This window comes from Bos grunniens, chromosome 2 (assembly GCF_055505025.1).
Source record: "Bos grunniens cultivar Pamir isolate PY7600 chromosome 2, Bosgru_T2T1.0, whole genome shotgun sequence".
NCBI classification, from domain to species: domain Eukaryota; kingdom Metazoa; phylum Chordata; class Mammalia; order Artiodactyla; family Bovidae; genus Bos; species Bos grunniens.
Window position 1 is genome coordinate 15,110,774 of NC_141166.1, and position 21,767 is coordinate 15,132,540.

The following is a 21,767-nucleotide window of genomic DNA, read 5'->3' on the forward strand; positions in this document are numbered from 1 at the left end:
GTCATACAGGAGGTCTTCAGTCACTGGGGGGGAACTGGACACGGATATCTTAAACCAGGTCTCTGCTCCAGAGTTGGAGCAAAAGAAAGCTCAGGGCTGGGGGGACAGTGCTAGGAGGAGAGGTGGTTCTTACAGATGGGTGGTTACCTTGGCCTCAGCTGGACAGATGCTGGCCAGAAAGTCCCAGACAGCGTCAGGGGCGATGCAGCTTGCCGAGCGGATCACCTGGGGCAGGGCCTGCAGGCAGGTAGGACGGCCAGTCAGCCTCCCAGCTTCCCACCCATTTAGGGCAGACTCAGGACCAGCTATCTGGAAGTCATGGCCTGTGGCCAAGAGGACGGGCAGGCAGTTGATCAGGGCCCCCCATGGTTGTTGGGGCCCTAATTACTCCTGGAGGCCTACAGCCTGTCCTGGCCAATTTGCAACTTCTCAGAAACCCCTCACTCCCTCCTCGAACCCCTCATCCAATGTTTTAGCTGATCACTCGCTCACTCCTGGTTTCCTCTGAACCAGGCAACACCAGACCTTGTCCTGGGTCCTTCCTGCTTTATGCTTTGGGTTACAAGGAGTCCTTTGCCCATGCGTGAAGTGAGGCTGGCATCTCATTTGCCCCTATGCCTAGCACGGGGCCAAGCACAGAGAGGGTGCCAATGATTTAAGAATGATGAGTGTGTCAATCAATGAACGGCGGTGTGTGTAGCTGAGGGGGCTGGTTAATGTGCGAAGGAGTCCCTGAAGAGCAGGGCAGGAGCACCTGGATGAGGCGACAGCTGTGTCCCGAGACCAGCTGGGCCCTGACCCGGAACCGCTTGATGCAGAACATGTCCAAAGACCCCTCCCAGGGCAGCTGGGTGGGCAGGGCCTTTGTGGGCCCAGCAGGCATCTGGAGCCTAGGAGGGAGAGAGAGACAGGGCCAGGCAGAACAGGTCATCAGGGCTTCCCCAGAAGCTCCTTAGTTTTCAGGGAAGGTCTTGTGACTCCAGTGGGTGCTGGAACACTGGTCCAAGTAAGGCCTTACAAGGCGGAGACCAGCAGGCGGGGGTGATTAGTTCCATTGCACAGATGGGCAAAGTGAGGCCCACACAAGAGGCAAGATTTGCCTAAGGCCATATGGAAAAGCCCAGGTTTTGTCTGCAGCCCCAGTGGGTGCCTCGCCTACCCACCCTGCTGGGTTGCCCACCTCCTTGCCCACTTCCCCACACCTGTCCTTGCACGTTGCTAGAGGCTTCTCCTTGTTTTGGGGCATATCTGGAAAGGACACAGGAACTTGGCTTGTGGCTCTCTGGAAAACATGGTCCCGCATCCTCCTTGCAGCTTTGAGTGAGCTTGGCCGCTCACACGAGGGCTTCCAGTCTGCAAAGAGCAGAGGCAAGAGCTGAAATGGAGGCCAGGAGCTAGGCTGAAGCCAGCCCAGGGCATTACAAACTGGGTTTGAACAAGGTCCTTTTCGAGGTGACCTGGGACACCCTGCCACCATCGCCCCAAGTCATGAATCCGTGTCGCTGCTGAAGCCCATGCCCAGTCCAGGCCTGCCCGCCGCCCCTGCGCCCCTCCCGTGTCTCCCCCGACCCGTGCAGATGCGGCAGCTGGGGTCTAGGAAGTGGTGCTGGTGCTGCTCCATGCTGTCCCTCGATGTGGCGGGCAGGGCCCGGGGGCCGCCGTCTATGGACACCATGGGTCCCTGGGAGGCACAAGAGGAGAGAGGAGGTGGGCTGGGGAGGCGGCTGGGGAGTCAGGAGGCCTCCTGTTATATGGAGGCCTCAGCGATGTGGTTTTGTGTTTCTAAATAAACACCCCTGGTCTCATCTGAATCTCTGAGAGCCAAGTAAGGAAGAGTGTCCCCATTTTCCAGAGGTAGAAACAGAGGGACTTGCCTAGGGTCACACAGTAGTTCTGCAGTCACAGGGGGAACTGGACCCAGATACTGTAAACCAGGCCTCTGCTCCAGAGCTGGAGCAAGACAGAGCTCAGGGCTGGGGGGGGCGGTGCTAGGAGGAGGGGTGGTTCTCACGGCTAGGTGGTTACCTTGGCCTCAGCTGGGCGGATGCTAGCCAGCAAGTCCCAGACAGCGTCAGCAGAATACATTCTTCAATTACAAAAGTACCGTGAACTTATTACAAAAAATTTAGAAAACACAGAGAATTTGAAAATAAAAAAAAACAAAAAATCATTCTTTGTCTCACCACTCAGAAGCAACTGCTGATATTTTGGGTATTCCTTTATAATAGCTTATCTATACCCAGAATTTCAGGAATCCTTTTGCTAAAAGAGCTGGGGGATTTCCCTGGTGGTCCAGTGGGTAACAATCTGCCTTCCACTGCAGGGGATGTAGGTCTGATCCCTAGGCGGGGAACTAAGATCCTACATGACACAGGGCAAGTAAGCCCGCACACCGCAACTAGAGAAGCCGGCAGGCCGTAATGAAGATCCCTAGGATCTTCTAAGGGATCCTCAGACCTGACACAGCTAAATACATAAATAAATAACTTAAAAAAAAAAAAAAAAGAGCTGGGATCATATATGCAAGCTTGTCTTTTCTGTCCATGAACCACAGCAGAGGCATCTACCATGTTACACGGTCCCTACAGACAGCACTCATGGGGTGGACTGGAGTGTGCGCATCACCACTGTTGCACTGCTGAGTGACAACTGGGTCATGCCCAGGCTTTCACTAGTACAAATAACACTGAGGACATCCTTGAGCAGAAAGTATTTTCCTAAACTTTCAATTTACCTCCTTAGGATGAGTTCATAAGCAGATGACAGAATCGGGGAGAATGAACATTTTTCAAGTCCTGATGCCCGTTGCTAAATCAGCCTTCTACCTTACAATAGAACCAGCTTTAAACACAGAGCAAACATTTCTTTAGGAAGATTTGAAAAGATCTTGAAACTTACTTTTGCCTTAAAACCACCTCTAGAGCAGTGGACAAGGCTCAAGCTTAGGAGTCAGACAGCCTAGGTGCCAGTCTCCCCCACTGCCAACTAAGCGACCTTGGGTGTGAGGTGCCTCACCCATCTCACTCATTGTGAGGTCTGAATGAGGCACTACTTGTAAAAGGGGCACATAGTAGGTGTTCAACCAGAGGGACTGCTATTCTGTGTCATCTTCCCCTCCTCTACTCTCCAACCACTCTCTCGACCCATCTGTCTCTGGCTCCTCCCCCTACATTTGCATTCAACTTTCTCAGGGAATGCAGATTGGTTTGGGTTAGGGAGCAGCCACACCCGCTTAGGGCTCTTCTTTGCAACACCAGCAATTCTGGTTGTTGGCTTGGATACTGGTGCAGAAGAGTAGGGATTTCTGTTGGTCATGGCCACTGCCGTTTCCCCAGGAAACATGGCTCAAGGGACCTGCCAGACACTCCCCTATCCTGGACACACAACTGATTAGACCAGGGTGAACATCCAATCCATGGAACACCCAACCAAAGCCAAAGCAGCCTTCTCCTGGGAGTGACTGAAGTGAGCCAAGGAGGCGCTCCGATTGGCTGCAGGAGGCTGACAATGGATTGGATGGATTCACTGATTGGAGGGCTGCTCCAGCCTGCTGGGCCAAGTGCAAGATGGAGGAGCCAAGGGGGTGAAGGAGCAGGATGTGCACGAGGATCGGGCAGACCCCAGGGGAAGCAAGGACACGCTGTACAGACGGCCGGGACTCCACGCCGCTCCCTGCTGGAGCATCCTCAGTCCTTCTGCAGAACAGAGTAAGCCTCTGCTCCTTAACATTCCCTAAAGTCACTGCCTCAAACAGCGTGGCCCGCCTGCTTCCCAACCTGGGATGCGGTCGGAGTGCCTGAGGTTGGGGGAACTACAGAGATGGGACTCACTACTCCACACGTGGGGTTCAGCCAAAAGGCGGGGGAGCAGCACTGAGAAGGTGTTGGCAGGCCCCGTGCCGGCAGCTGTCTTGCCCCATGCTCTCCCAGACCGTGTGCAGCAACCGACGTTCCCTGGTTTACAGTGACAACCCTGGGCCTCAGCGTAGTCAGGTGCCTTGCCCACAGCCACACGGCTGGGGAGGTGAGGGCTGGGGCCCGTGGGCACAGGCCCTGCCTGGCGACCACCAGGTCAGGCTCCCACTTACCACCAGGTCCTCCAGGGTCAGCGTCTGGTCCTCGTCCCGCAGGATCTCGACTTCCCCTTTGTGGGTCAGCTTGGAGGCCGGGAGGCTACGCGGCTCCCTCTGCAGCTGCTCAATGATCTCCAGGCCCTGGTAGAGGGGGCAGCCCCTGCTCAGCTGGGGTTGTGGGGGACTGGCCACCAGGAGCCCACGTGCTCCCTTTCCTCCCCTGCCATGCCAGCCGGTTGCCTTCCTCCACACCTCTACTTCTGCAGCTCCCTGCTCCCTAACCCAGAAAGACCCACCAGCTGCCCTACCTTTCCATAGTCCACTCATTCACCCTCCAACTCAAACCCTGCCTCCCCCAGGAAGCCTTCTTGAGCTTTGCTCCTCCCACAAGTCAAATCTGCCCTAGACTGTATCCCACCCACTCTCTGTTCTTCAAAGAGTGTGTCGTCGAGAAAGCACAGCCACTGGCCACCAGCTGCCACTAATAAAAACCCACAACGTGGTGTGGCCTTGGGCAAGCCCTTTGTGGCTCTAAGCTTCAGCTGACCTGTTCTTTAGAAATGAAATTAAGATTGTCATATTAAACAGCTTATATAGAGTGCTTAGCCTGGAGTCTAGTTCATAGTATTTGCTCCTTGTGATCCTTATTGTTGATCAATGTCATCGTATCTGAAATGTTTCTGGAAAGCTTATCTGTCCCTTTCTAACAACCCCTGGAGAACAGAAGCCCAGTCTTCCCTGCAGGGCTGGCTTTGTGGGCATGGGCTCCATGCAGTAGCCCAGGGCCCTGTTCTAGAAGGGCCCCATGCTTCATGCTGCTGTCGTCTTGAAATTCTTCATCATTCAACAAAGTGCTCGCGTTTTCATTCTGCATGGGCCCCACAGTTTACACAGATGACCCTACTCCCTGACCCACAATGCCCCAACAGAAGCTCAGACTGCAGTGGGCAGATGCACCTAATGGATTACACTATTAATTCTAACCAGCCTCGTGTCTGTCAGAACAAGGTCTTACTGCCCCCAGTCCATCCATGGGCCCCACTCCCTCGGTCAGTCCCCCTCTCTCTCACTGGGCCACCAACAACCATTACACAAACATCTCCCAAAGCTGGCTCAGTGCCCACACTTCCCCCATCTCAGAGCCATTCCCAGGGAGGGAGAGACCCACAGACACAGAGTATGTGGGGGTGCAACTGTGAAGTGTGGGGGGCTGTGGGCTTCCTCACCAGGCCCGGGGCACCAGGAAAACATTCAGCCTTTTCTGGAATTTCTGGGGCTGGAACTGGAGCAGAGGCGTCACACTGGGTCTACCCACCATGGATGGCAGATGATATTCCTGGACTCCAGAGTCCGGGCCAGCATCCCCAGTCCCCCCGCCCCCGACCCTGACACACACATACCCCGAGTCCAGCTCCACAGAAAAGCCAGGGGACGACCACACCTCAGGGACGTCACCTCTACCAGGCTCTCCATCCTCAACCCCCTTCACTTCTGCCTCTTTTCCTGTTTTATCCGCCCCAGTGACAACAGTCTCTCTGACCCTCTCCCCGTCTGCCTGCTCTGTTTCCTCATTTCTGTTTCTGTCTATCCTGTACTCCCGTCTCACCACCTTCTTCCTCACTCTCTGTCTCTCCAGCTCCATCCTCGAGCCTCCCCCAACTCCCTCTGCCAGGTCCTGACCTGATCTGACAACTCACCCTCTTCTCCTCCTGGTCCCGCCAGCGGGCCAGTTCTTGGGGGGCCAGTTGGACTGAACTCATCCGCACCAGGCCGTGGGGGGTGATGTCTCCATGAACCACTTTGAGAAACAGCTCCTGCAGGGGTAGGGGCTACATCACGCCGCTTGGAGAACCCCCACCCCAACCCTGCGGGCACTCCCAGGTCAGGCTCCCAGATACTCCAGGGCTTCCCACCTCGGAACAGGCCCCAGCCCAGCCCGGAGGCCCGCTCACCGGGTTCCTGGGGTCCCGCAGGTTGAACAGCAGGCTGCGGTACTTGGTCTTGTAGCGGCCATTGGTGGCTTGTGTCAGGTTGAAGAGAGCTGCCTCGATGCCAGCAGCGATGCCCTCCACGACCTTCTCACTAAGCACCAGGTCTGGGTGCTTCCGACGGCTGTGGGGTGGGGAGGGGAACAAGGGTAGGGCCAGGGCACTGAGCCTGAGAGCGAGCAGGGGTGCGGAGCAGGGTTTGGGCCAACTCTGGTTTCTACTCTGAACATTTTCCTAAGTGAACCCATCTCACTCTGTGAGAAACAGGTACTATCATTCTCCACTTACAGACGGGTGACTGCTGCTCAGAGAAGATAAGGAGCTTGCCAAGGCCACATAATGAGTGGAAAAGCAAGGTCCGATTGCTCGGCCCCTGCTCTCCCTGACCAGTGAACCAGGGTATGGATGGATGGGCAGAAGCCGGGGGGTGGGAGGATAAGGCACTGGTCAGGGCAGAGGATGGAGACCTGGTCCTGGGTATAACCCTGAATCAGCCACTGACTTGCTGTGTGGCCTTTGCAAAATCCTGCCCTCTCTGGGCCTTAGTCTCACCATTAGTAAAATGAGCGCTCTGAGCTCAGATCTCTGAGATGGTCCCAGCACAGAGTCGCCCTGTGTCTGAAAGCATTTTCTGTGGGTGATATCCACAAGGACAGAGCAGACACTGAGAGCTGCAGTGGCTTAAAGGAAAAGCGCTACCTTGAAGCCAGAGAGACCCAGGCTCAAATCCGGCTCTCCACTGGCTTGCCGTGTGGGCAAATGACCTCACAGGACAAAATGCGGTTAGTGATAGACACACAAGCCCTCAGAACACAGCACAGCCCCGGGAGGTGGGACATGCGAGGGCAGCCCTTCAGGGTGTGCCAGGTGTCAGAGGAGGGGGAGTAAGGCCTTACCGACTCCACAACGCCTCCTGCATGGTGCGGACCACGGTGCCCCGTATCCCAATATCCAGGGGTGGCTTCTCCTGTTGGGGCTGAAGCTGAGCTGTGGGGAGAGAGTGTCATGGGCTCCCAGGGGATGCTCAGGGGCAAGGGTGTGGGGCAACTCAAGGCTGAGGGGCTTCAGGAGGTAAGGAAGGGGTCCCACCTCAGGGACCCAAGGTGTCTAGGATGTCTGTCTGCTGAGCCCAGGCAGCCAGCAGCCCCACCCCTTTGGGGAAGGACTGCAGGCAGATGGTGGGGGGAGGAGAGGAGTCCCAGCAGGGGTCAGGCCAGGAGCTGGGCATGAGCCCGTGTGTCCCCAGAAATTCCTGGAAGACAGGCGGCTGCTGAGGGGCACCCTCCACAGCCCCTCACCTAAGTCCTCGCCCCCTGCTTGTTCACCAGGTTCCTCCTCTTCAGCCTCCACTGGGCTGCGCTGTGGGGGAGGGGTGAGGAACTGAGGCCTTGTCCCTGGGTACAGCCTCCCAGCCCCAGGGTCGGGGCCGGGGGCACCGTCTCCCCAGCCACCTGTGCACCCCCACATTTGCCCTGACCTGTGTGAGCTCCAGGGAGGGAGACTGCGTGGCCAGAGCAGAAGCACTCACCCCTAGACCCTCAGCACTGGGCTCCTGAATGCGAACCCTCACCTGCAACAGAACGAGGAGGCAGAGAAGAAGGGGGAGTCCCTGGGGTGCAGGGAGTGACTCCTGGGGATGGTGAAAGGGGTCAGAGAGGCCACCAGGACCCCCTTCCCCAAGGGAGGTGGCTAGAGGATCTTGGAATGGTGGGACATGCCAGCTGGCCAGGAAGGAAGGTCCATGACCACTCTCTCCCCAGATGCATGGAGGCCACGGGCCCTCCCGCCCTCCCTTGCTGCATGCAGTCAAGCTCCTGAACTCAACAGTGCAGGGGAAGGAGCACACAGACACCAGGTTAGATGACGGTCTAACGCACCCCTGGCTGTCACATTCTGTGTGACTGTGGGCAAGTCAGAGCATCGCTCTGGGCTGCAGCAACGTCTCTGTGAACCACATGCCCATGTGTCTCTCCCAGCAGGATTAAATGATGTCAGTGTAAAGACCCTGTTCTGTACCTGGCGCCTCACGCGGCCCCGGGCCCTGCGCCTTTTCTTCTTTCTGGGCCTCTGGGCAGGTGAGGCTGAGCTGGCCTCCATCATGTCCTCCAGAACCTCCAGCTTTGGAGGTAGCTGCCCCCCTGCCTGGCTGTAGCTCACGGCCCCCAGGAGGCAGATCACTGGTTCGGAACCAACCTGCCAGGGGAGAAGTGCCTTTCAGACTGCTAACCTCACCTGCAATTTACAGTCCTTTCTCTTCCCCGCTGAATGGTAAGCTCCATGAGGACAGAGAACACGTGTGTCTTGGCCCCCACTGTACTCCCAATGCCTAGAAAAGGCCCAGCACACAGTAGGGTTCAGTAAATGTTTGCTGACTGCCTGGCCTCCATCCCAGGAAAGAAGCCTGGCATCATTCTCATTCTCTCGGCTTCGCCCTTCCTCCCAGCCATGTTCACAGTTACTTGGACCCTATACCAAGACCTTTCTCACCCTTATGACCAGAGATGCATCTTACCAGGGGCTCATATCCTGTTCTGAGTCCACCCTCTCTTTCTCAAAATCTCTGTCAGGCCCGTTTTTGGGGATCAGTGACTTGCCTTTTCCCCCTGAAGCAGCCACATGGTGAACATATCCATACCCCTCTGAAAGCCTACTGATCATCCCTCTATTACCCAGAGAGGAAGCCCTTCATGACCCATTCAAGGTGCAGAGTAGTTCTGGGTCTTCTGATGACCTATAGAACCTATTCTGCTCCCCTTTCTGCTTTGGCCGCCAGGAAGCTCAGTTTTAACTTTAAACCTAGCAGTTGTACCTTTCCAGGATTGGTAGAGTGAGGGGTTGTTAGTAACAAGATTTCCCCTTCTCCTTGCCCTTTTCTTGCTTTCTTTAGACTTTTATCCCATTTAAGTGTATTTTGATTCTTCCAATTTATTACAAGTCACCAGAAGTTGTTTTAAAAGTAGGTGGATCTGAAAACTAATCCTTGAGTGAATGATCATGAATGGTCAGGTTCCAAGGTTTGGGGGAAGATGGAAGTCTGAGAGTCACATCATAGGGAGTGGGGATGCTCTGGAAGAGGGCAGGCAGGGGCAAGGGCCTGGGATTGTCTCTGGGGAGGACCCCTCCCACCCCACCAGACCTCAGAAGAGGAAGAAAGAAGAGCAGTAATAAAAAGCAAAAACCTACATAACACACAAGCTTCACTCCATGGGCCATTCTCATCGTCTCCTTGGAGAGAAAGAGGATAGAAAGATTAGAATTCAGAGGACCCAGTGACCCCCCCTCCCTGCAGTGAATTCATAAGAAGACACCCTTACAAAGGTGAAAGATGTATATTCAGTGTTCACCGGGTTGGCATTTGTAACTAAAAAACGGGGTACAATCCAATGTCCATCAAAAGGAGAATGGTTAGTAAACAGTGACACAGTATACTATGGATTCTAAAAGTGAAAGCTGCTCAGTTGTGTCTGACTCTTTGCGACTCCATGGACTATAAAGACCATGAAATTCTCCAGGCCATAATACTAAGTGGCCATTAAAAAGAGTGAGTCACTAAAAGCCACCATTTGTTGAGGGCTTATAAAGCAGCTGGCTGTGGAGGGAGCATGTCATACATGATCCTACTAAGATCTCTGAACACCACCATGGACTATGTACTATTTCTATCCCCATTTTATAGATGATGAAACTGAGGCTCAGAGAGGCTCTGAAAAGTCCTGTAGCTACTAAGCGACAGAGCTAGAATTAGAATCTAGTCCTGTCTGACTCCAAAGTCCAGGCATTTAACTACTGGGCTATGTGGAGAGCACTGACAGATGTGGTAAGATTCATGGAAAGACATCAAGCTGCATAGTTGGGAGAAAAAGAAAAAAATAGGTTATGGAGCAGTACATGTTGCATAAGCCGATTTATGTAAATATATATTTATAGATGCACAATACAGGTTATCTCTAGGGAATGAAATTCCAGGGGGACTTTCACTTTCTACTCGCAGACACCTGGGTATTTATGTTATTCAAAATGAGCATGTGTTTCTTTTACAATTACATACTATTTTTAAAATTAGAAAGTTCAGAACAATGTGTGTAGTGTGCTACCATTTGCTTTAAAAAGAGACAGAATTTTTAATTTGTATTTGCTTGCATCTGCATAAAATACCTCTGGAAGTATCCACAAGAACCTGGTAACACAGGCTTCCAGTAGGAAAGGAACTGAGAGCTGGGAAGAAGGTTTTTCACTTTTTTTTTAAACCATGGGAGTGAATCAGCCTTTCAAAAAAGTAAATTGAGAAAAAAAAAAGGGGGGGGGCGGAGACAAGAAAACAGGATATCTGGGAAGGAAAGCAGGTAAGAGATTAAGAATGGTCTTTACAAGTTTAAAACCTTTAGGCTGGCCCCTGTTCTCAGGGGTCCACATACCAGTGTTATGAGGCTCCAAACAACAGGCAGCAGAATCAGACCGGCAAAGACTTCAGATACTGGACTTATCAGACAAGAATACAATGTATGTACGTATAATATGCTTAAATAAATAAAAGGTGAGGGGACTTTCCTGGTCGTCCAGTGGTTAAGAATCTGCCTTCCAATGCAGGGGCATGGGTTTGATCCCTGGTCAGGGAAGTAAGATCCCACATGCCTCAGGGCAACCTATACCTGCACACTGCAACTAGAGAAAGCTTGCATGCCACAATGAAGACCCAGTGCAGCCAAAAAAGAAAGAAAAAAAAAAAGAAAAGGCGAGGTCAAACACATCAGTCAGTTCAGTGGCTCAGTCGTGTCCGACTCTTTGCAACCCGACGGGCTGCAGCACGCCAGGCTTCCCTGTCCGTCACCAACTCCCAGAGCTTGCTCAAACTCCTGTCCATCGAGTCGGTGATGCCATCCAACCATCTGATCCTCTGTCATCCCCTTCTCCTTCTGCCTTTAATCTTTCCCAGCATCTGGGTCTTTTCAAATGAGTCAGTTTTTGGCATCAGGTGGCCAAAGTATTGGAGCTTCAGCTTCAGCATCAGTCCTTCCAATGAATATTCAGGACTGATTTCCTTTAGGATGGACTGGTTTAATCTCCTTGCAGTCCAACGGACTCTCAAGAGTCTTCTCCAAAACCACAGTTCAAAAGCATGAATTCTTTGGTGCTCAGCTTTCTTTCTAGTCCAAACATATGATGAAGGGCAAAAATACACATAAAAGACCAAGCGTATTTGGTTGGGAACCAAACACAACTTCTGGAAATGAAAAATATGATAATAAGTGTGAAAACTTAAAAAGTCAATATATAGGCCTAACAGTATTAGACAGCTGAAATAAGCTAGTGAACTAGAAGATAGGTTTAAAGAAATTATCCAAATTATTCACAGCACAGAGACCGTGAAACACAATCAAAGACACACAAAAGACAGAGAGAAAAGCACTGATTTCACTCAAACCAAAGTCCCAGAAAGAGAGAACTGAGCAGAGGGAGTATTTGAAGACAGACGACTAAGAATTTTCCAGAATTGATAAAAGACAACAATTTACAGATTCCAAAAGCTTAGTGAATTTCAAAAAGTTTAAGTAAAAGTAGATTCACACCTAGACACATCATAGTGAAACTGCTCCACAACAACGATAAGGACATCCTAAAAGCACCAAGAGAAAAAATAACCATCTAACACTTTGCTAACCATCTAGCACTGACAATGTGCTATCACTGTTATGAATACTCCCCATGTTAGTTCACTGAATCCTCACCATAACCCTGTGAGTTAGATATCGGTACTGTTATTGCCCTTATTTTACAGAAGAGGAAACTGAGGCACATAGAGGTGCAGAAAGGCTAGTCAGTTTCCTCAGCGTCATACAATTAGTAAACCAGAGACCTAAGATTTAAATCCTGGCAGTCTGATCCCAGGGGTTTCCCTGGTAGCTCAGCTGGTAAAGAATCTGCCTGCAATGCAGAAGACCCCGGTTTGATTCCTCGGTCAGGAAGATCCGGGGGAGAAGGGTTAGGCTACCCACTCCAATATTCTTGGGCTTCTGTGGTGATTCAGATGGTAGAGAATTTGCCTGCAATGCAGGAGAGCTGGGTTAGATCCCTGGGTTGGGAAGATCCCCTGGAGGTGGGCATAGCAACCCACTCCAGCATTCTTGCCTGGAGAATCCCATGGACAGAGAAGCCTGGTGGGCTACAGGCCATGGGGTCGCAAAGAGTCAACTGAGGTATAGAGCAAAGTGATTGGACTCACTGAATCTGTTCTTTTTCAGATTCTTTTCATTATAGCACAGGGAACTATATTTAATACCTTGGAATATATTGAATATAGTTCCCTGTGCTATAATGAAAAGAATCTGAAAAAGAACAGATTCAGTGAGTCAAATCACTTTGCTCTATACTTGAACCTAACACAACACTGTGAATTAATTATACTTCAATTAAAAAAAAGTTTAAAAAATTTTGATATTTGGCAAAACTAATACAATATTGTAAAGTTTAAAAATAAAATTAAAAAATTAAAAAAAATTATCTTAAAAAATTTTTAAATAAAGATATCATAGAGAAAAACCGAGAGTTTTTTTTAATGATTTTATCTTTCTTAATAAACGTTAAAGGATGAACTTAAGGCAAAAGGAAAAAAACATGATCCAGACAGAAAAGCTGAGATGCAAAGAGGAATTCTGACCAAAGAAAATGATAAATATGTGGTTAAACCTAAACAAACACAGATTCTATGAAACTATAATATTTGGGTCATTTGTGGGATTGGGAAAATAACTGAGGACTAACTTCCTAGATAACAACATCACATAAATTGGGAAGGTGCATGCCTAGAATTAAAGTATTCCAAGATCCTGTTATTTCAGAGGAAGATAGTAACTACCTTTATACTTTGATAGCCTAGGTATTTCTGTTGACATTTCTAACAGACATTAAAAAAATGTAAATAGGACACCAAAGACTTCCAAACTACTAGAGAGATAAAAAGGAATAAGAAAAGGCTGTCAATCTAAAAGGAGGCGATAAACCCCACTTGGCTGCCAAAAATGGCGGAAGGGTAGGTCATCGTGCTCAACGCCCAGAGCCATCATGGCCAAGCAGGTGCTTCTGGGCCTGAAGGTTGTGGTCGTGTGCTGTGAGGGCATCAGCATCTCCGGCAAGTTCTACAGAAATAAACTGAATTACCCGGCCTTCCTCCACAAACGGATAAACACCAACCCCCTTCTGTGGCCCCTACCACTGCCGAACCCCCGAAGGACTGAGGCACACTGCTCCATCAGAGCAAGCGAGGCCCGGCCGGGCCGCTCTGGGCCACCAAAGGTGTCTGAAGGGACCCCCCACCCTACGGCCAGAAAAAGCAGATGGTGGTTCCTGCCACCCTCAAGCTTGTGCGTCTGAAGCCCAGGCAGAAGTCTGCCTACCTAGGGCCCCTGGCTCATGAGGTTGGCTGGACGAACCAGGCAGTAAAAGCCACCCGGAAGAAGAGAAGAGAGAAGGCCAGGTACCATTCTCGGAGACGTAGTAGTTAATGAGGCGATGGAAGCAGGCCGAAAAGAACACAGAAGAAAACTGACAAACTCACAGACGTCCTCAGGACCCATGGGTTTCTAGTCTGAGCCCAATAAAATGGTTTACTCGTCATGCTTGGCCTGGCCTGGCCTTCCTCCATCACCACACCAGGCTGCGGGGGGCCCCCAGGGGCTGCCATCCAGGTGCCACAGGCAGCCTGGGGCTTAGAAGACCGGGTACAGCGGAGGGGCCTTTGTCGTGGCTGTTTAAGAAGGGCCTTTTTAAAAGTGTAGACAGGGCTGTGTTGTCTATGTGGTCTAAGGGCTGTGCAGGCACAACTTGCCTGAGACCTATTCCTTCATGAGAGTTTTAGGACATAGGCGGTTGGAACAATCAGTGCTATTGCAATACTGGCAAAAGTGAGCTGGAAGACTTAGTTGGAAGGGACACCACATTGAGTACAGGAGTCTGCTTAAGCTTCCCACATGGTTGGATATACACGCAGCTGCTAGGCTGTGAGACAATGGCTAGGCAGCACAAATCTGAGGTTCTAAAAGGTATTTATGGCAGGGAAGTGCAGCCAAGGGGTCACAGGCATTCCCCCTGTGTCTTCCCTATATTTTGTGATCCAAAATTAATCAATTAATAAATAAATAAAAGGAGGCAATAAAAGGGAGAAAGTGTATAGGAAATGCATGGTATATTCAAAGTAAGGCAGTAGGAATAGGTTCAAATGAATCGATAAATACAACAAATGTAAATGGATTAACACTTCAAATGAATACAAAAATTACCAGATCTTTAAAAAAGAAAATCCAATTATAAGATATTTATAAAGGAATTTGAAAGACAGTAGATATGTGTATAACAGAATCACTTTGCTGTACACGTGAAACATATGTGTTAATCAACTGTATTCCAATATAAAATTAAATTAAAAAAATAAAATTTTTTAAAGGGAAAAAAAGTATTTGTAAAACCTATTTCTAAAACACAGTGATGCAAAAAGGTTAAGAGAAAAAAATGGAGTAATATGTGAATGGGTAAATACTAACCAAAATAAAGTTTTATAGCTACACTAATATCAGATAAAACAGATTTTAAGGCAAAAAATAATGAGGTAAAGACCTTATTACATAATGACTAGCAGTTTCATCAAGAAGCTGCAACAATTCTAAATGCATAGGCATCTAATAACATAACCTCCAAAACAGAAAGCAAAAATTGGCAAAGCATGAAGAAAATGTCAAATCCACATTGTAGCAAGAAATTTTTATGTATTTCTCTTAATTATTGTTAAATTTAGCTGAAACAAATCAGTCAGGAGAAAAAAGATTCAATGAAAACAATGAAGAAGTTTAATCTGTGTACATATATACAACACTGTTCTTAACAACTAGAGTACACATCTTTTCAAGTATACGTGCGACATATACGAAAATTAAACACAGCCTAAACCATAAAGCAAATCTCAGCAAGTTTCAAAAAATGAGTATTTTTTAGACCAACACTGCCCAATTAAATAAGAATGTGAGCCATAGGTGCATTTTTAAGTTTTCCAGTAGCCACATTAAAGAAGAGTAAAAAGAAACAAGTGAAATTCATTTTATATTTTAATTAACACATCCAAAACATTATCATTTCAATACGTATTGAGTTGGCCAAAAAGTTCCCTCGGTTTTAAAGTTAAAAACAAAAGACGCATTTTTCATTTTCACCGAGAACTTCATTGGGCAATCTATTCACTGGTTGTTCCACTACCTTCTGCCATTTTCCAAGCAACTTTATAATTCCATCTCCCTAAAACATTTTATCTTTTTGAGCAAAGAATTGTTCCAGGTGCCTTTTATAGTCTTCCAGGAAATTGAATTTTTTTCCACTAAGAGAATTTTATAAGGACGAACTAAATAGACATCTGAAGGTGCAGTGTCTGGTGAACATGCAGATGAATCAGAATTTTCCAGCCAAGCTGTAACAGTTTTTGCCTGGTCATCAAAGAAACATGTGATCTTGTGTTATCCTGATATACGTAGTCTGTTGACTAATTCTGGATGCTTTTCATCAAGTGCTGCCTTCAGTTGGTCTAATTGCGAGCAATACTTGTTGGAATTAATTGTCTGGTTTTCCAGAAGGAGCTCTTAATAGAGGACTCCCTTCCAATCCTACCATATATACAACATCACCTTTTCTGGCTGAAGACTGGCCTTTGGTATGGTTGGTGCTGGTTCATTTCACTTGCCCCAAGATCTCTTCCATTCTACATTACTGTACAGTGTTCACTTTTCATCGTCTGTCACAGTTTGTTTTAAAAACGGAACATTTTCATTATATTTAGGTAGAGAATCGCATGCAGAGATACAGTCAAGAAGGGTTTTTTCGCTTAACTTATGTGGAATCCAAACATCGAAGCAATTAACATGACCAAGCTGGTGCAAATGATTTTCAGTGCTTGACTTGGATATTCTGAGTGTGTCGGCCCCTCTCATGTGGTGTAACACTGCATGTGTGCTCAGTCACTCAGTGGTGTCCAACTCTTTGAGCCCCCATGGACTGCAGCATGCCAGGCTCCTGTGTCCACAGGATTCTCCAGGCAAGAATACTGCAGTGGGTTGCCATTTCCTCCTCCACGGGATCTTCCCGATCCAGGGATCAAACCCACATGTCATGTATCTCTTGCACTGGCAGGCGGATTCTTTACAACTGAGCCACCTGGGAAGCTGGGTATAACATTAATTTTAATTGTTCTCAATTAATTCCACGATTTGATCCCTATCAACTTCAATGGAAAGATCTCCCAGAGGATATGGCAACCCACTCCAGTATTCTTGCCTGGGAAATCCCATGGACAGGGGCTACATTCATGGGGTTGCAAGAGTCGGACACAACCTAGCGACTAAACCACCATCAGCACCACTTTCAACTCGTCTACCCAACCGCAGAGCATCATCCAGCAAGCAATCTCCAGCATGAAACTTCGAAAACCACTTCTGACATGTTTAATCACTCACAGCACCTTCTCCACACACTGCACAAATCTTTTTTTGCATTTCAGTTGTGTTTTTACCTTTCTTGAAATAATAAAGCATGGTATTCTGAAAATGTTTCTTTTTATCTTTCATCTTCAATATTAAAATATCTACCCAAAAATTCAAGATTGCGGGGAGAAATACCAATAATCTCAGATACACAGATGACACCACCCTTATGACAGAAAGTGAAGACAAACTAAAGAGCCTTTGATGAAAGTGAATGAGGAAAGTGAAAAAGCTGACTTAAAACTCAATATTCAGAAAACTAAGATCATGGCATCCAGTCCCATCACTTCACGCCAAACAGATGGAGAAACAATGGAAACAGTGACAGAATTTATTTTCTTGGGCTCCAAAATCACTGCAGATGGTGATGGTAGCCATGAAATTAAAAGACGCTTCCTCCTTGGAAGGAAAGCTATGACCAACCTAGGCAGAATATTAAAAAGCAGAGACATTACTTTGCCGACAAAAGTCCGTCTAGTTAAAGCTATGGTTTTTCCAGTAGTTGTGTATGGATGTGAGAGTTGGACTATTAAAAAAACTGAGTACCAAAGAATTGATGCTTTTGAACTGTAGTGTTGGAGAAGACTCTTGAGAGTCCCTTGGACTGCAAGGAGATCCAACCAGTCCATCCTAAAGGAGATCAGTCCTGAATATTCATTGAAAGGACTGATGCTGAAGCTGAAACTCCAATACTTTGGCCACCTGATGTGAAGAACTGACTCATTGGAAAAGACTGATGCTGAGAAAGACTTAAGGTGGGAGGCGAAGGGGACGACAGAGGATGAGATGGTTGGATGGCATCACTGACTCCATGGACATGAATTTGAGCAAGCTCCAGGAGTTGGTGATGGACATGGAAGCCTGGCTGCTGCAGTCTATGGGGTCGCAGAGTCGGACACGACTGAGCAGCTGAACTGAACTTAACTGAACACAAGAATTCACCAATTTTGATGTTTTTTAAAATGCATGCTCATATGACAAGCCTAATAATCCATATAAAACATTATTAATGAAATTTTAATTTCTTTTTTTCAGTGACTAAGTCACTGAAATCCAGTACTGTATTTACAGTTATAGTACATCCCAACAAAGGTCCGTCTAGTCAAGGCTATGGTTTTTCTAGTGGTCATGTATGGATGTGAGAGTTGGACTATAAAGAAAGGTGAGTGCCAAAGAATTGATGCTTTTGAAGTGTGGTGTTGGAAAAGACTCTTGAGAGTCCCTTGGACTGCAAGGAGATCCAACCAGTCCATCCTAAAGGAGATCAGTCCTGGGTGTTCATTGGAAGGACTGATGTTGAAGCTGAAACTCCAATGCTCTGGACACCTGATGCAAAGAGCTGACTCATTTGCAAAGACCCTGATGCTGGGAAAGATTGAGGGCAGGAGAAGAAGGGGACAACAGAGGATGAGATGGTTGGATGGCATCACCAACTCAATGGACATGGGGTTGGGCGGACTCTGGGAGTTGGTGATGGACAGGGAGGCCTGGCATGCTGCGGTGCATGGTGCTGCAAAGAGTCGGACACGACTGAGCGACTGAACTGAACTGAACATCTCAATTTGGACTGGCCAACTTTCAAGTGCTCAGCACAGACAAGTGGCTAGTAGCTACCACATCAGACGACTCAGATAAAGATCACTTTCTCAGGCTACAATATGTATTAGTTGAAAAGCAATAATAAAGGTTTCTCTGGTGGCTCAGCGGTAAGGAATCCACCTCCCAATGTAGGAGACACAGGTTCGATCCCTGGTCCAAGAAGATCCTACATTCACAGACCAACTAAGCCCGCGCCCCACAGCTGTTGAGCCTGTGCGCTCGAGCCTGGGAACTTCAACTGCTGAGCCCACGTGCCACAACTACTGAAGCTCTTGCATCCTAGAGCCTGTGCTCTGAAACAAGGGAAACCACTGCAATGAGGAGCCCGAGCACGGCCACTACACAGTAGTCCCCGCTTGTTCCAACTAGAGAGAAGTCCACACAGCAATGAAGACCCAGCACAGTCAAAATTAAAGTAATTAACTAATTTTAAAAAGGATAACAAAAAAAATAGAGAAGGAAAGTAAAGAAAGAATGGAAATTAAGAAATATGCTTATAAATAGTACACAGGCCAAATAAAATGAGTAGTAAAAATTATGAAATTCTGAGAACTGAATTATAATAAGAAAGGTTATATAAGAGAGTATGTGGATGCAGCTAATATGATCATCAGAGGTTCCTTTGTAACTTTAAATGACTTTATTAGAAACAAAATATAGAAAATTAATGAACCAAGCATTATTCTCAAAGTATTATAAAAATAAGAGAATAAACGGAAAGAAGTGTGACACTGAAAACAAATATACAACAGACAGGGTCAACAAAACCAAAAATTGGGTCTTTGAAAAGACTCAAAAAGCAGACAACTCTTTGGCAACAATAAGGAAAACAGGGAAGGCACAACAAGACAAAATTTGCAATGAGTAATCATGATATTAAAAAAAAATTAGAGGATTTGTAAAATACTTTATGCCAACATGCAAGTAAATTTGAAAACTCAGATTAAGTGGATGCATTTCTAGATAGATATAACTTACCAAAATTGACTCAATGAAAAATTTTTAAAAAACTGAATAAACACATAAGCGTAGAATTAATTGACTCAGTAGGGGAGGATTATCTTCCCTAAGAAAACACCCGTCCAGATCTTTCTTTAACCAGTGATTCTACTGAAATGTTCAAAGAACAAATAACTCCAATTTTATACAAACTGCTGCAGCAAATGGAAAAAGAGAACACAGTCTACAATTCATTCTTTGAAGCTGCAAAACTGAATACCAAAACCTCACAAGGACAGTATGGGAACAAATCATTTCAGGCCAGTTAACTAACTCATCAATAGAAACACAAAATTTCCAAACCAAATACTATCAACATGAAGACATAAACAAGAAACATAAAACACATCATTATGTTCTGGAAACAAACACAAAACATGTTTATGTTTTCAGAAAACATAAGATATAACATGATCAATTGGGGTTTATTCTGGAAATGAAAGACTGACTTAACACTTAAAAAATCCAATTCTTTAAATTTACTAATATTAGTAAGAGAATAAAAAATCATATTATTTCAAAATCTGTAGAAAATTATTTCTTAAAATGTACTTTCCATTCATAACAAGCAAATCAGGAATAGAAGGGAGTTCCCTTACAAATATATACTATATATAATATAGTATATAATACAATTATATAATACTATATTATATATTATATATTATATAATATATAATATATTATAATGATATATATAAATACAAATATAGCAAATATACTGGTGAAATGGTGACCACATTCCCCTTAAAATCCAGAACAAGACAAGGCTCCATGCTATCACCACTTAAATTCAGTGTTATGCAGGTCTACACAATACTATAAAGGTCTCAGCTAGCACAATAAGGGAAGGGAGTAGGGGAGATGTAAGAATTGGAAAGGAAATAACAAGATTGTCATTATTTGCATGTTTCATGACTGTCTACATAGAAAACAAACAAAATCCTAATAGATAAATTATATAAATAAAAGATTTCTGCAAAATCTATTGCATTTTATATACCATCAATAGCTAAAAACTGCAGTTTTAAAAACTACCATTTTATAGTACATCAAAAATACAAAGAAATAAAATGAGACATTATATGCTTTCAAATTAGTCTGCTTCCCAAAAAGTAAAAATAAAAAAACTAATAAAAAAGAAAGATAATTTTAAAAAGACCAAAAAAAAAAACAAACCCACTAAAAACAAATTAGTCAGCCCAGAACTCTGAATCTATACCTAATCAAAGCTCCAGATTCAACCACCACTTCACAGAAAATATAGAAAACAGAGGATCAGGTCTCACTATTCCACAGAGATGCAATAAGGTACAACTTAGCAAATAAACAAACAACTTAGTTTCTTCAAAAACAGACTTCAAGAGACTTAGAGAACAAACTTGCAGTTGCCAAGGGGGGAAGAACGAGGGGAAGGGATAGTTAGGGAGTTTGGGATTAACATGTACACACTGCCATATTTAAAATGGATAACCAACAAGGTCCTACTATATACCACGGGGAATTCTGCTCAATGTTACGTGGCAGCCTGGATGGGAGGGGAGTTTGAGGGATATATATATGTATATACATATATGTGTGCTATAAATGTATGTATACTATACATATGTGTATAGTGGAGTTGCTCTGCTATACACCTGAAACTATCACAACACTGTTACTCAGCTACACTTCAATATAAAATAAAAAGATGTTTTTTAATTTAAAAAACTTTTAAAAGTTCAGAAAAAACAAGATTGGAAAGAGACCTGTGGGTTACATGTGCATGTTCAATTGTCTCTGACTCTGTGACTCCATGGACAGTAACCCCCCAGGATCCTCTGTCCGTGGGATTTCCCAGCCAAGAAAACCCGAGTGAGTTGCCATTTCCTCCTCCAGTGGATCTTCCTGACCCAGGGATTGAACCTGCATCTTCTGCGTGTCCTGAACTGGCAGGCAGATTCTTTACTACTGAGCCACCTGGGACTCCCATCTATAGGTTAAGAGAGGCTTAAAAAGCGTATCAACCAATTCTAACATACAGATCCTATTTAGACCCTAACTTAAAAAAACAAAGTATAAAAATAAATGATCATCTTTATGAGACTACTGGAAATTTGGATATGGCTACAGTCCATGGGGTCGCAAAGAGTTGGACACGACTGAAGCAACTTAGCCTGCGTGCACATTCACAGCAGCATACTTACAATGGCTATTAGGTGAAAATAACCTAAATTTCCATCAACAGATGAGTGGATAAACAAACTGTGGTAAATACATACCATGAAAGGTTAATTCACCCTTAAAATGGGAATGAAATTCTGACACATGTTACAAGATGAACCTTGAAGACATCATGGTAAGTGAAATAAGCCAGACACGTAAGGACCACTATTGTACAACTTCAGTTATGTGAGGTACCAAAATAGTCAAATTCAAAAAGACAGAAAGTAGAATAGAGGTTATGAAGGGCTGGGGGAAGAGGAGACTGGGGGGTTATTTAATGGGTACAGAATTTCAGCCTGCAAAGATGAGAAAGTTCTGGAGGTGGATAGTGGTGATGGCTGTACGACAATGTGAATGCACTCCATGCTGAACTGTGCACTGAAACGTGGT

At 46.3% G+C, this 21,767-nt stretch overlaps 1 protein-coding gene and 1 pseudogene across 1 annotated transcript in view; one reads left to right on the top strand and one right to left on the bottom strand.

The window, feature by feature from the left end:
* Window positions 1-21,767, bottom strand: part of SPOCD1 (SPOC domain containing 1) — a 39,443-nt gene that overhangs the window by 2,049 nt on the left and 15,627 nt on the right. Inside the window, exons 4-15 of the mRNA XM_086323461.1 lie at window positions 9,244-9,285; window positions 8,077-8,253; window positions 7,538-7,630; window positions 7,359-7,419; window positions 6,957-7,047; window positions 6,025-6,184; window positions 5,770-5,886; window positions 4,088-4,213; window positions 1,570-1,681; window positions 1,203-1,353; window positions 755-890; window positions 148-237 (exon numbers count right to left, since the gene is read on the bottom strand). Of these exons, the coding sequence (XP_086179587.1) occupies window positions 148-237; window positions 755-890; window positions 1,203-1,353; window positions 1,570-1,681; window positions 4,088-4,213; window positions 5,770-5,886; window positions 6,025-6,184; window positions 6,957-7,047; window positions 7,359-7,419; window positions 7,538-7,630; window positions 8,077-8,253; window positions 9,244-9,285 (1,356 nt within the window). The remainder of the gene's footprint in view (window positions 1-147; window positions 238-754; window positions 891-1,202; window positions 1,354-1,569; window positions 1,682-4,087; window positions 4,214-5,769; window positions 5,887-6,024; window positions 6,185-6,956; window positions 7,048-7,358; window positions 7,420-7,537; window positions 7,631-8,076; window positions 8,254-9,243; window positions 9,286-21,767) is intronic.
* LOC147377586 (large ribosomal subunit protein uL13 pseudogene) lies at window positions 9,937-13,762 on the top strand (annotated as a pseudogene).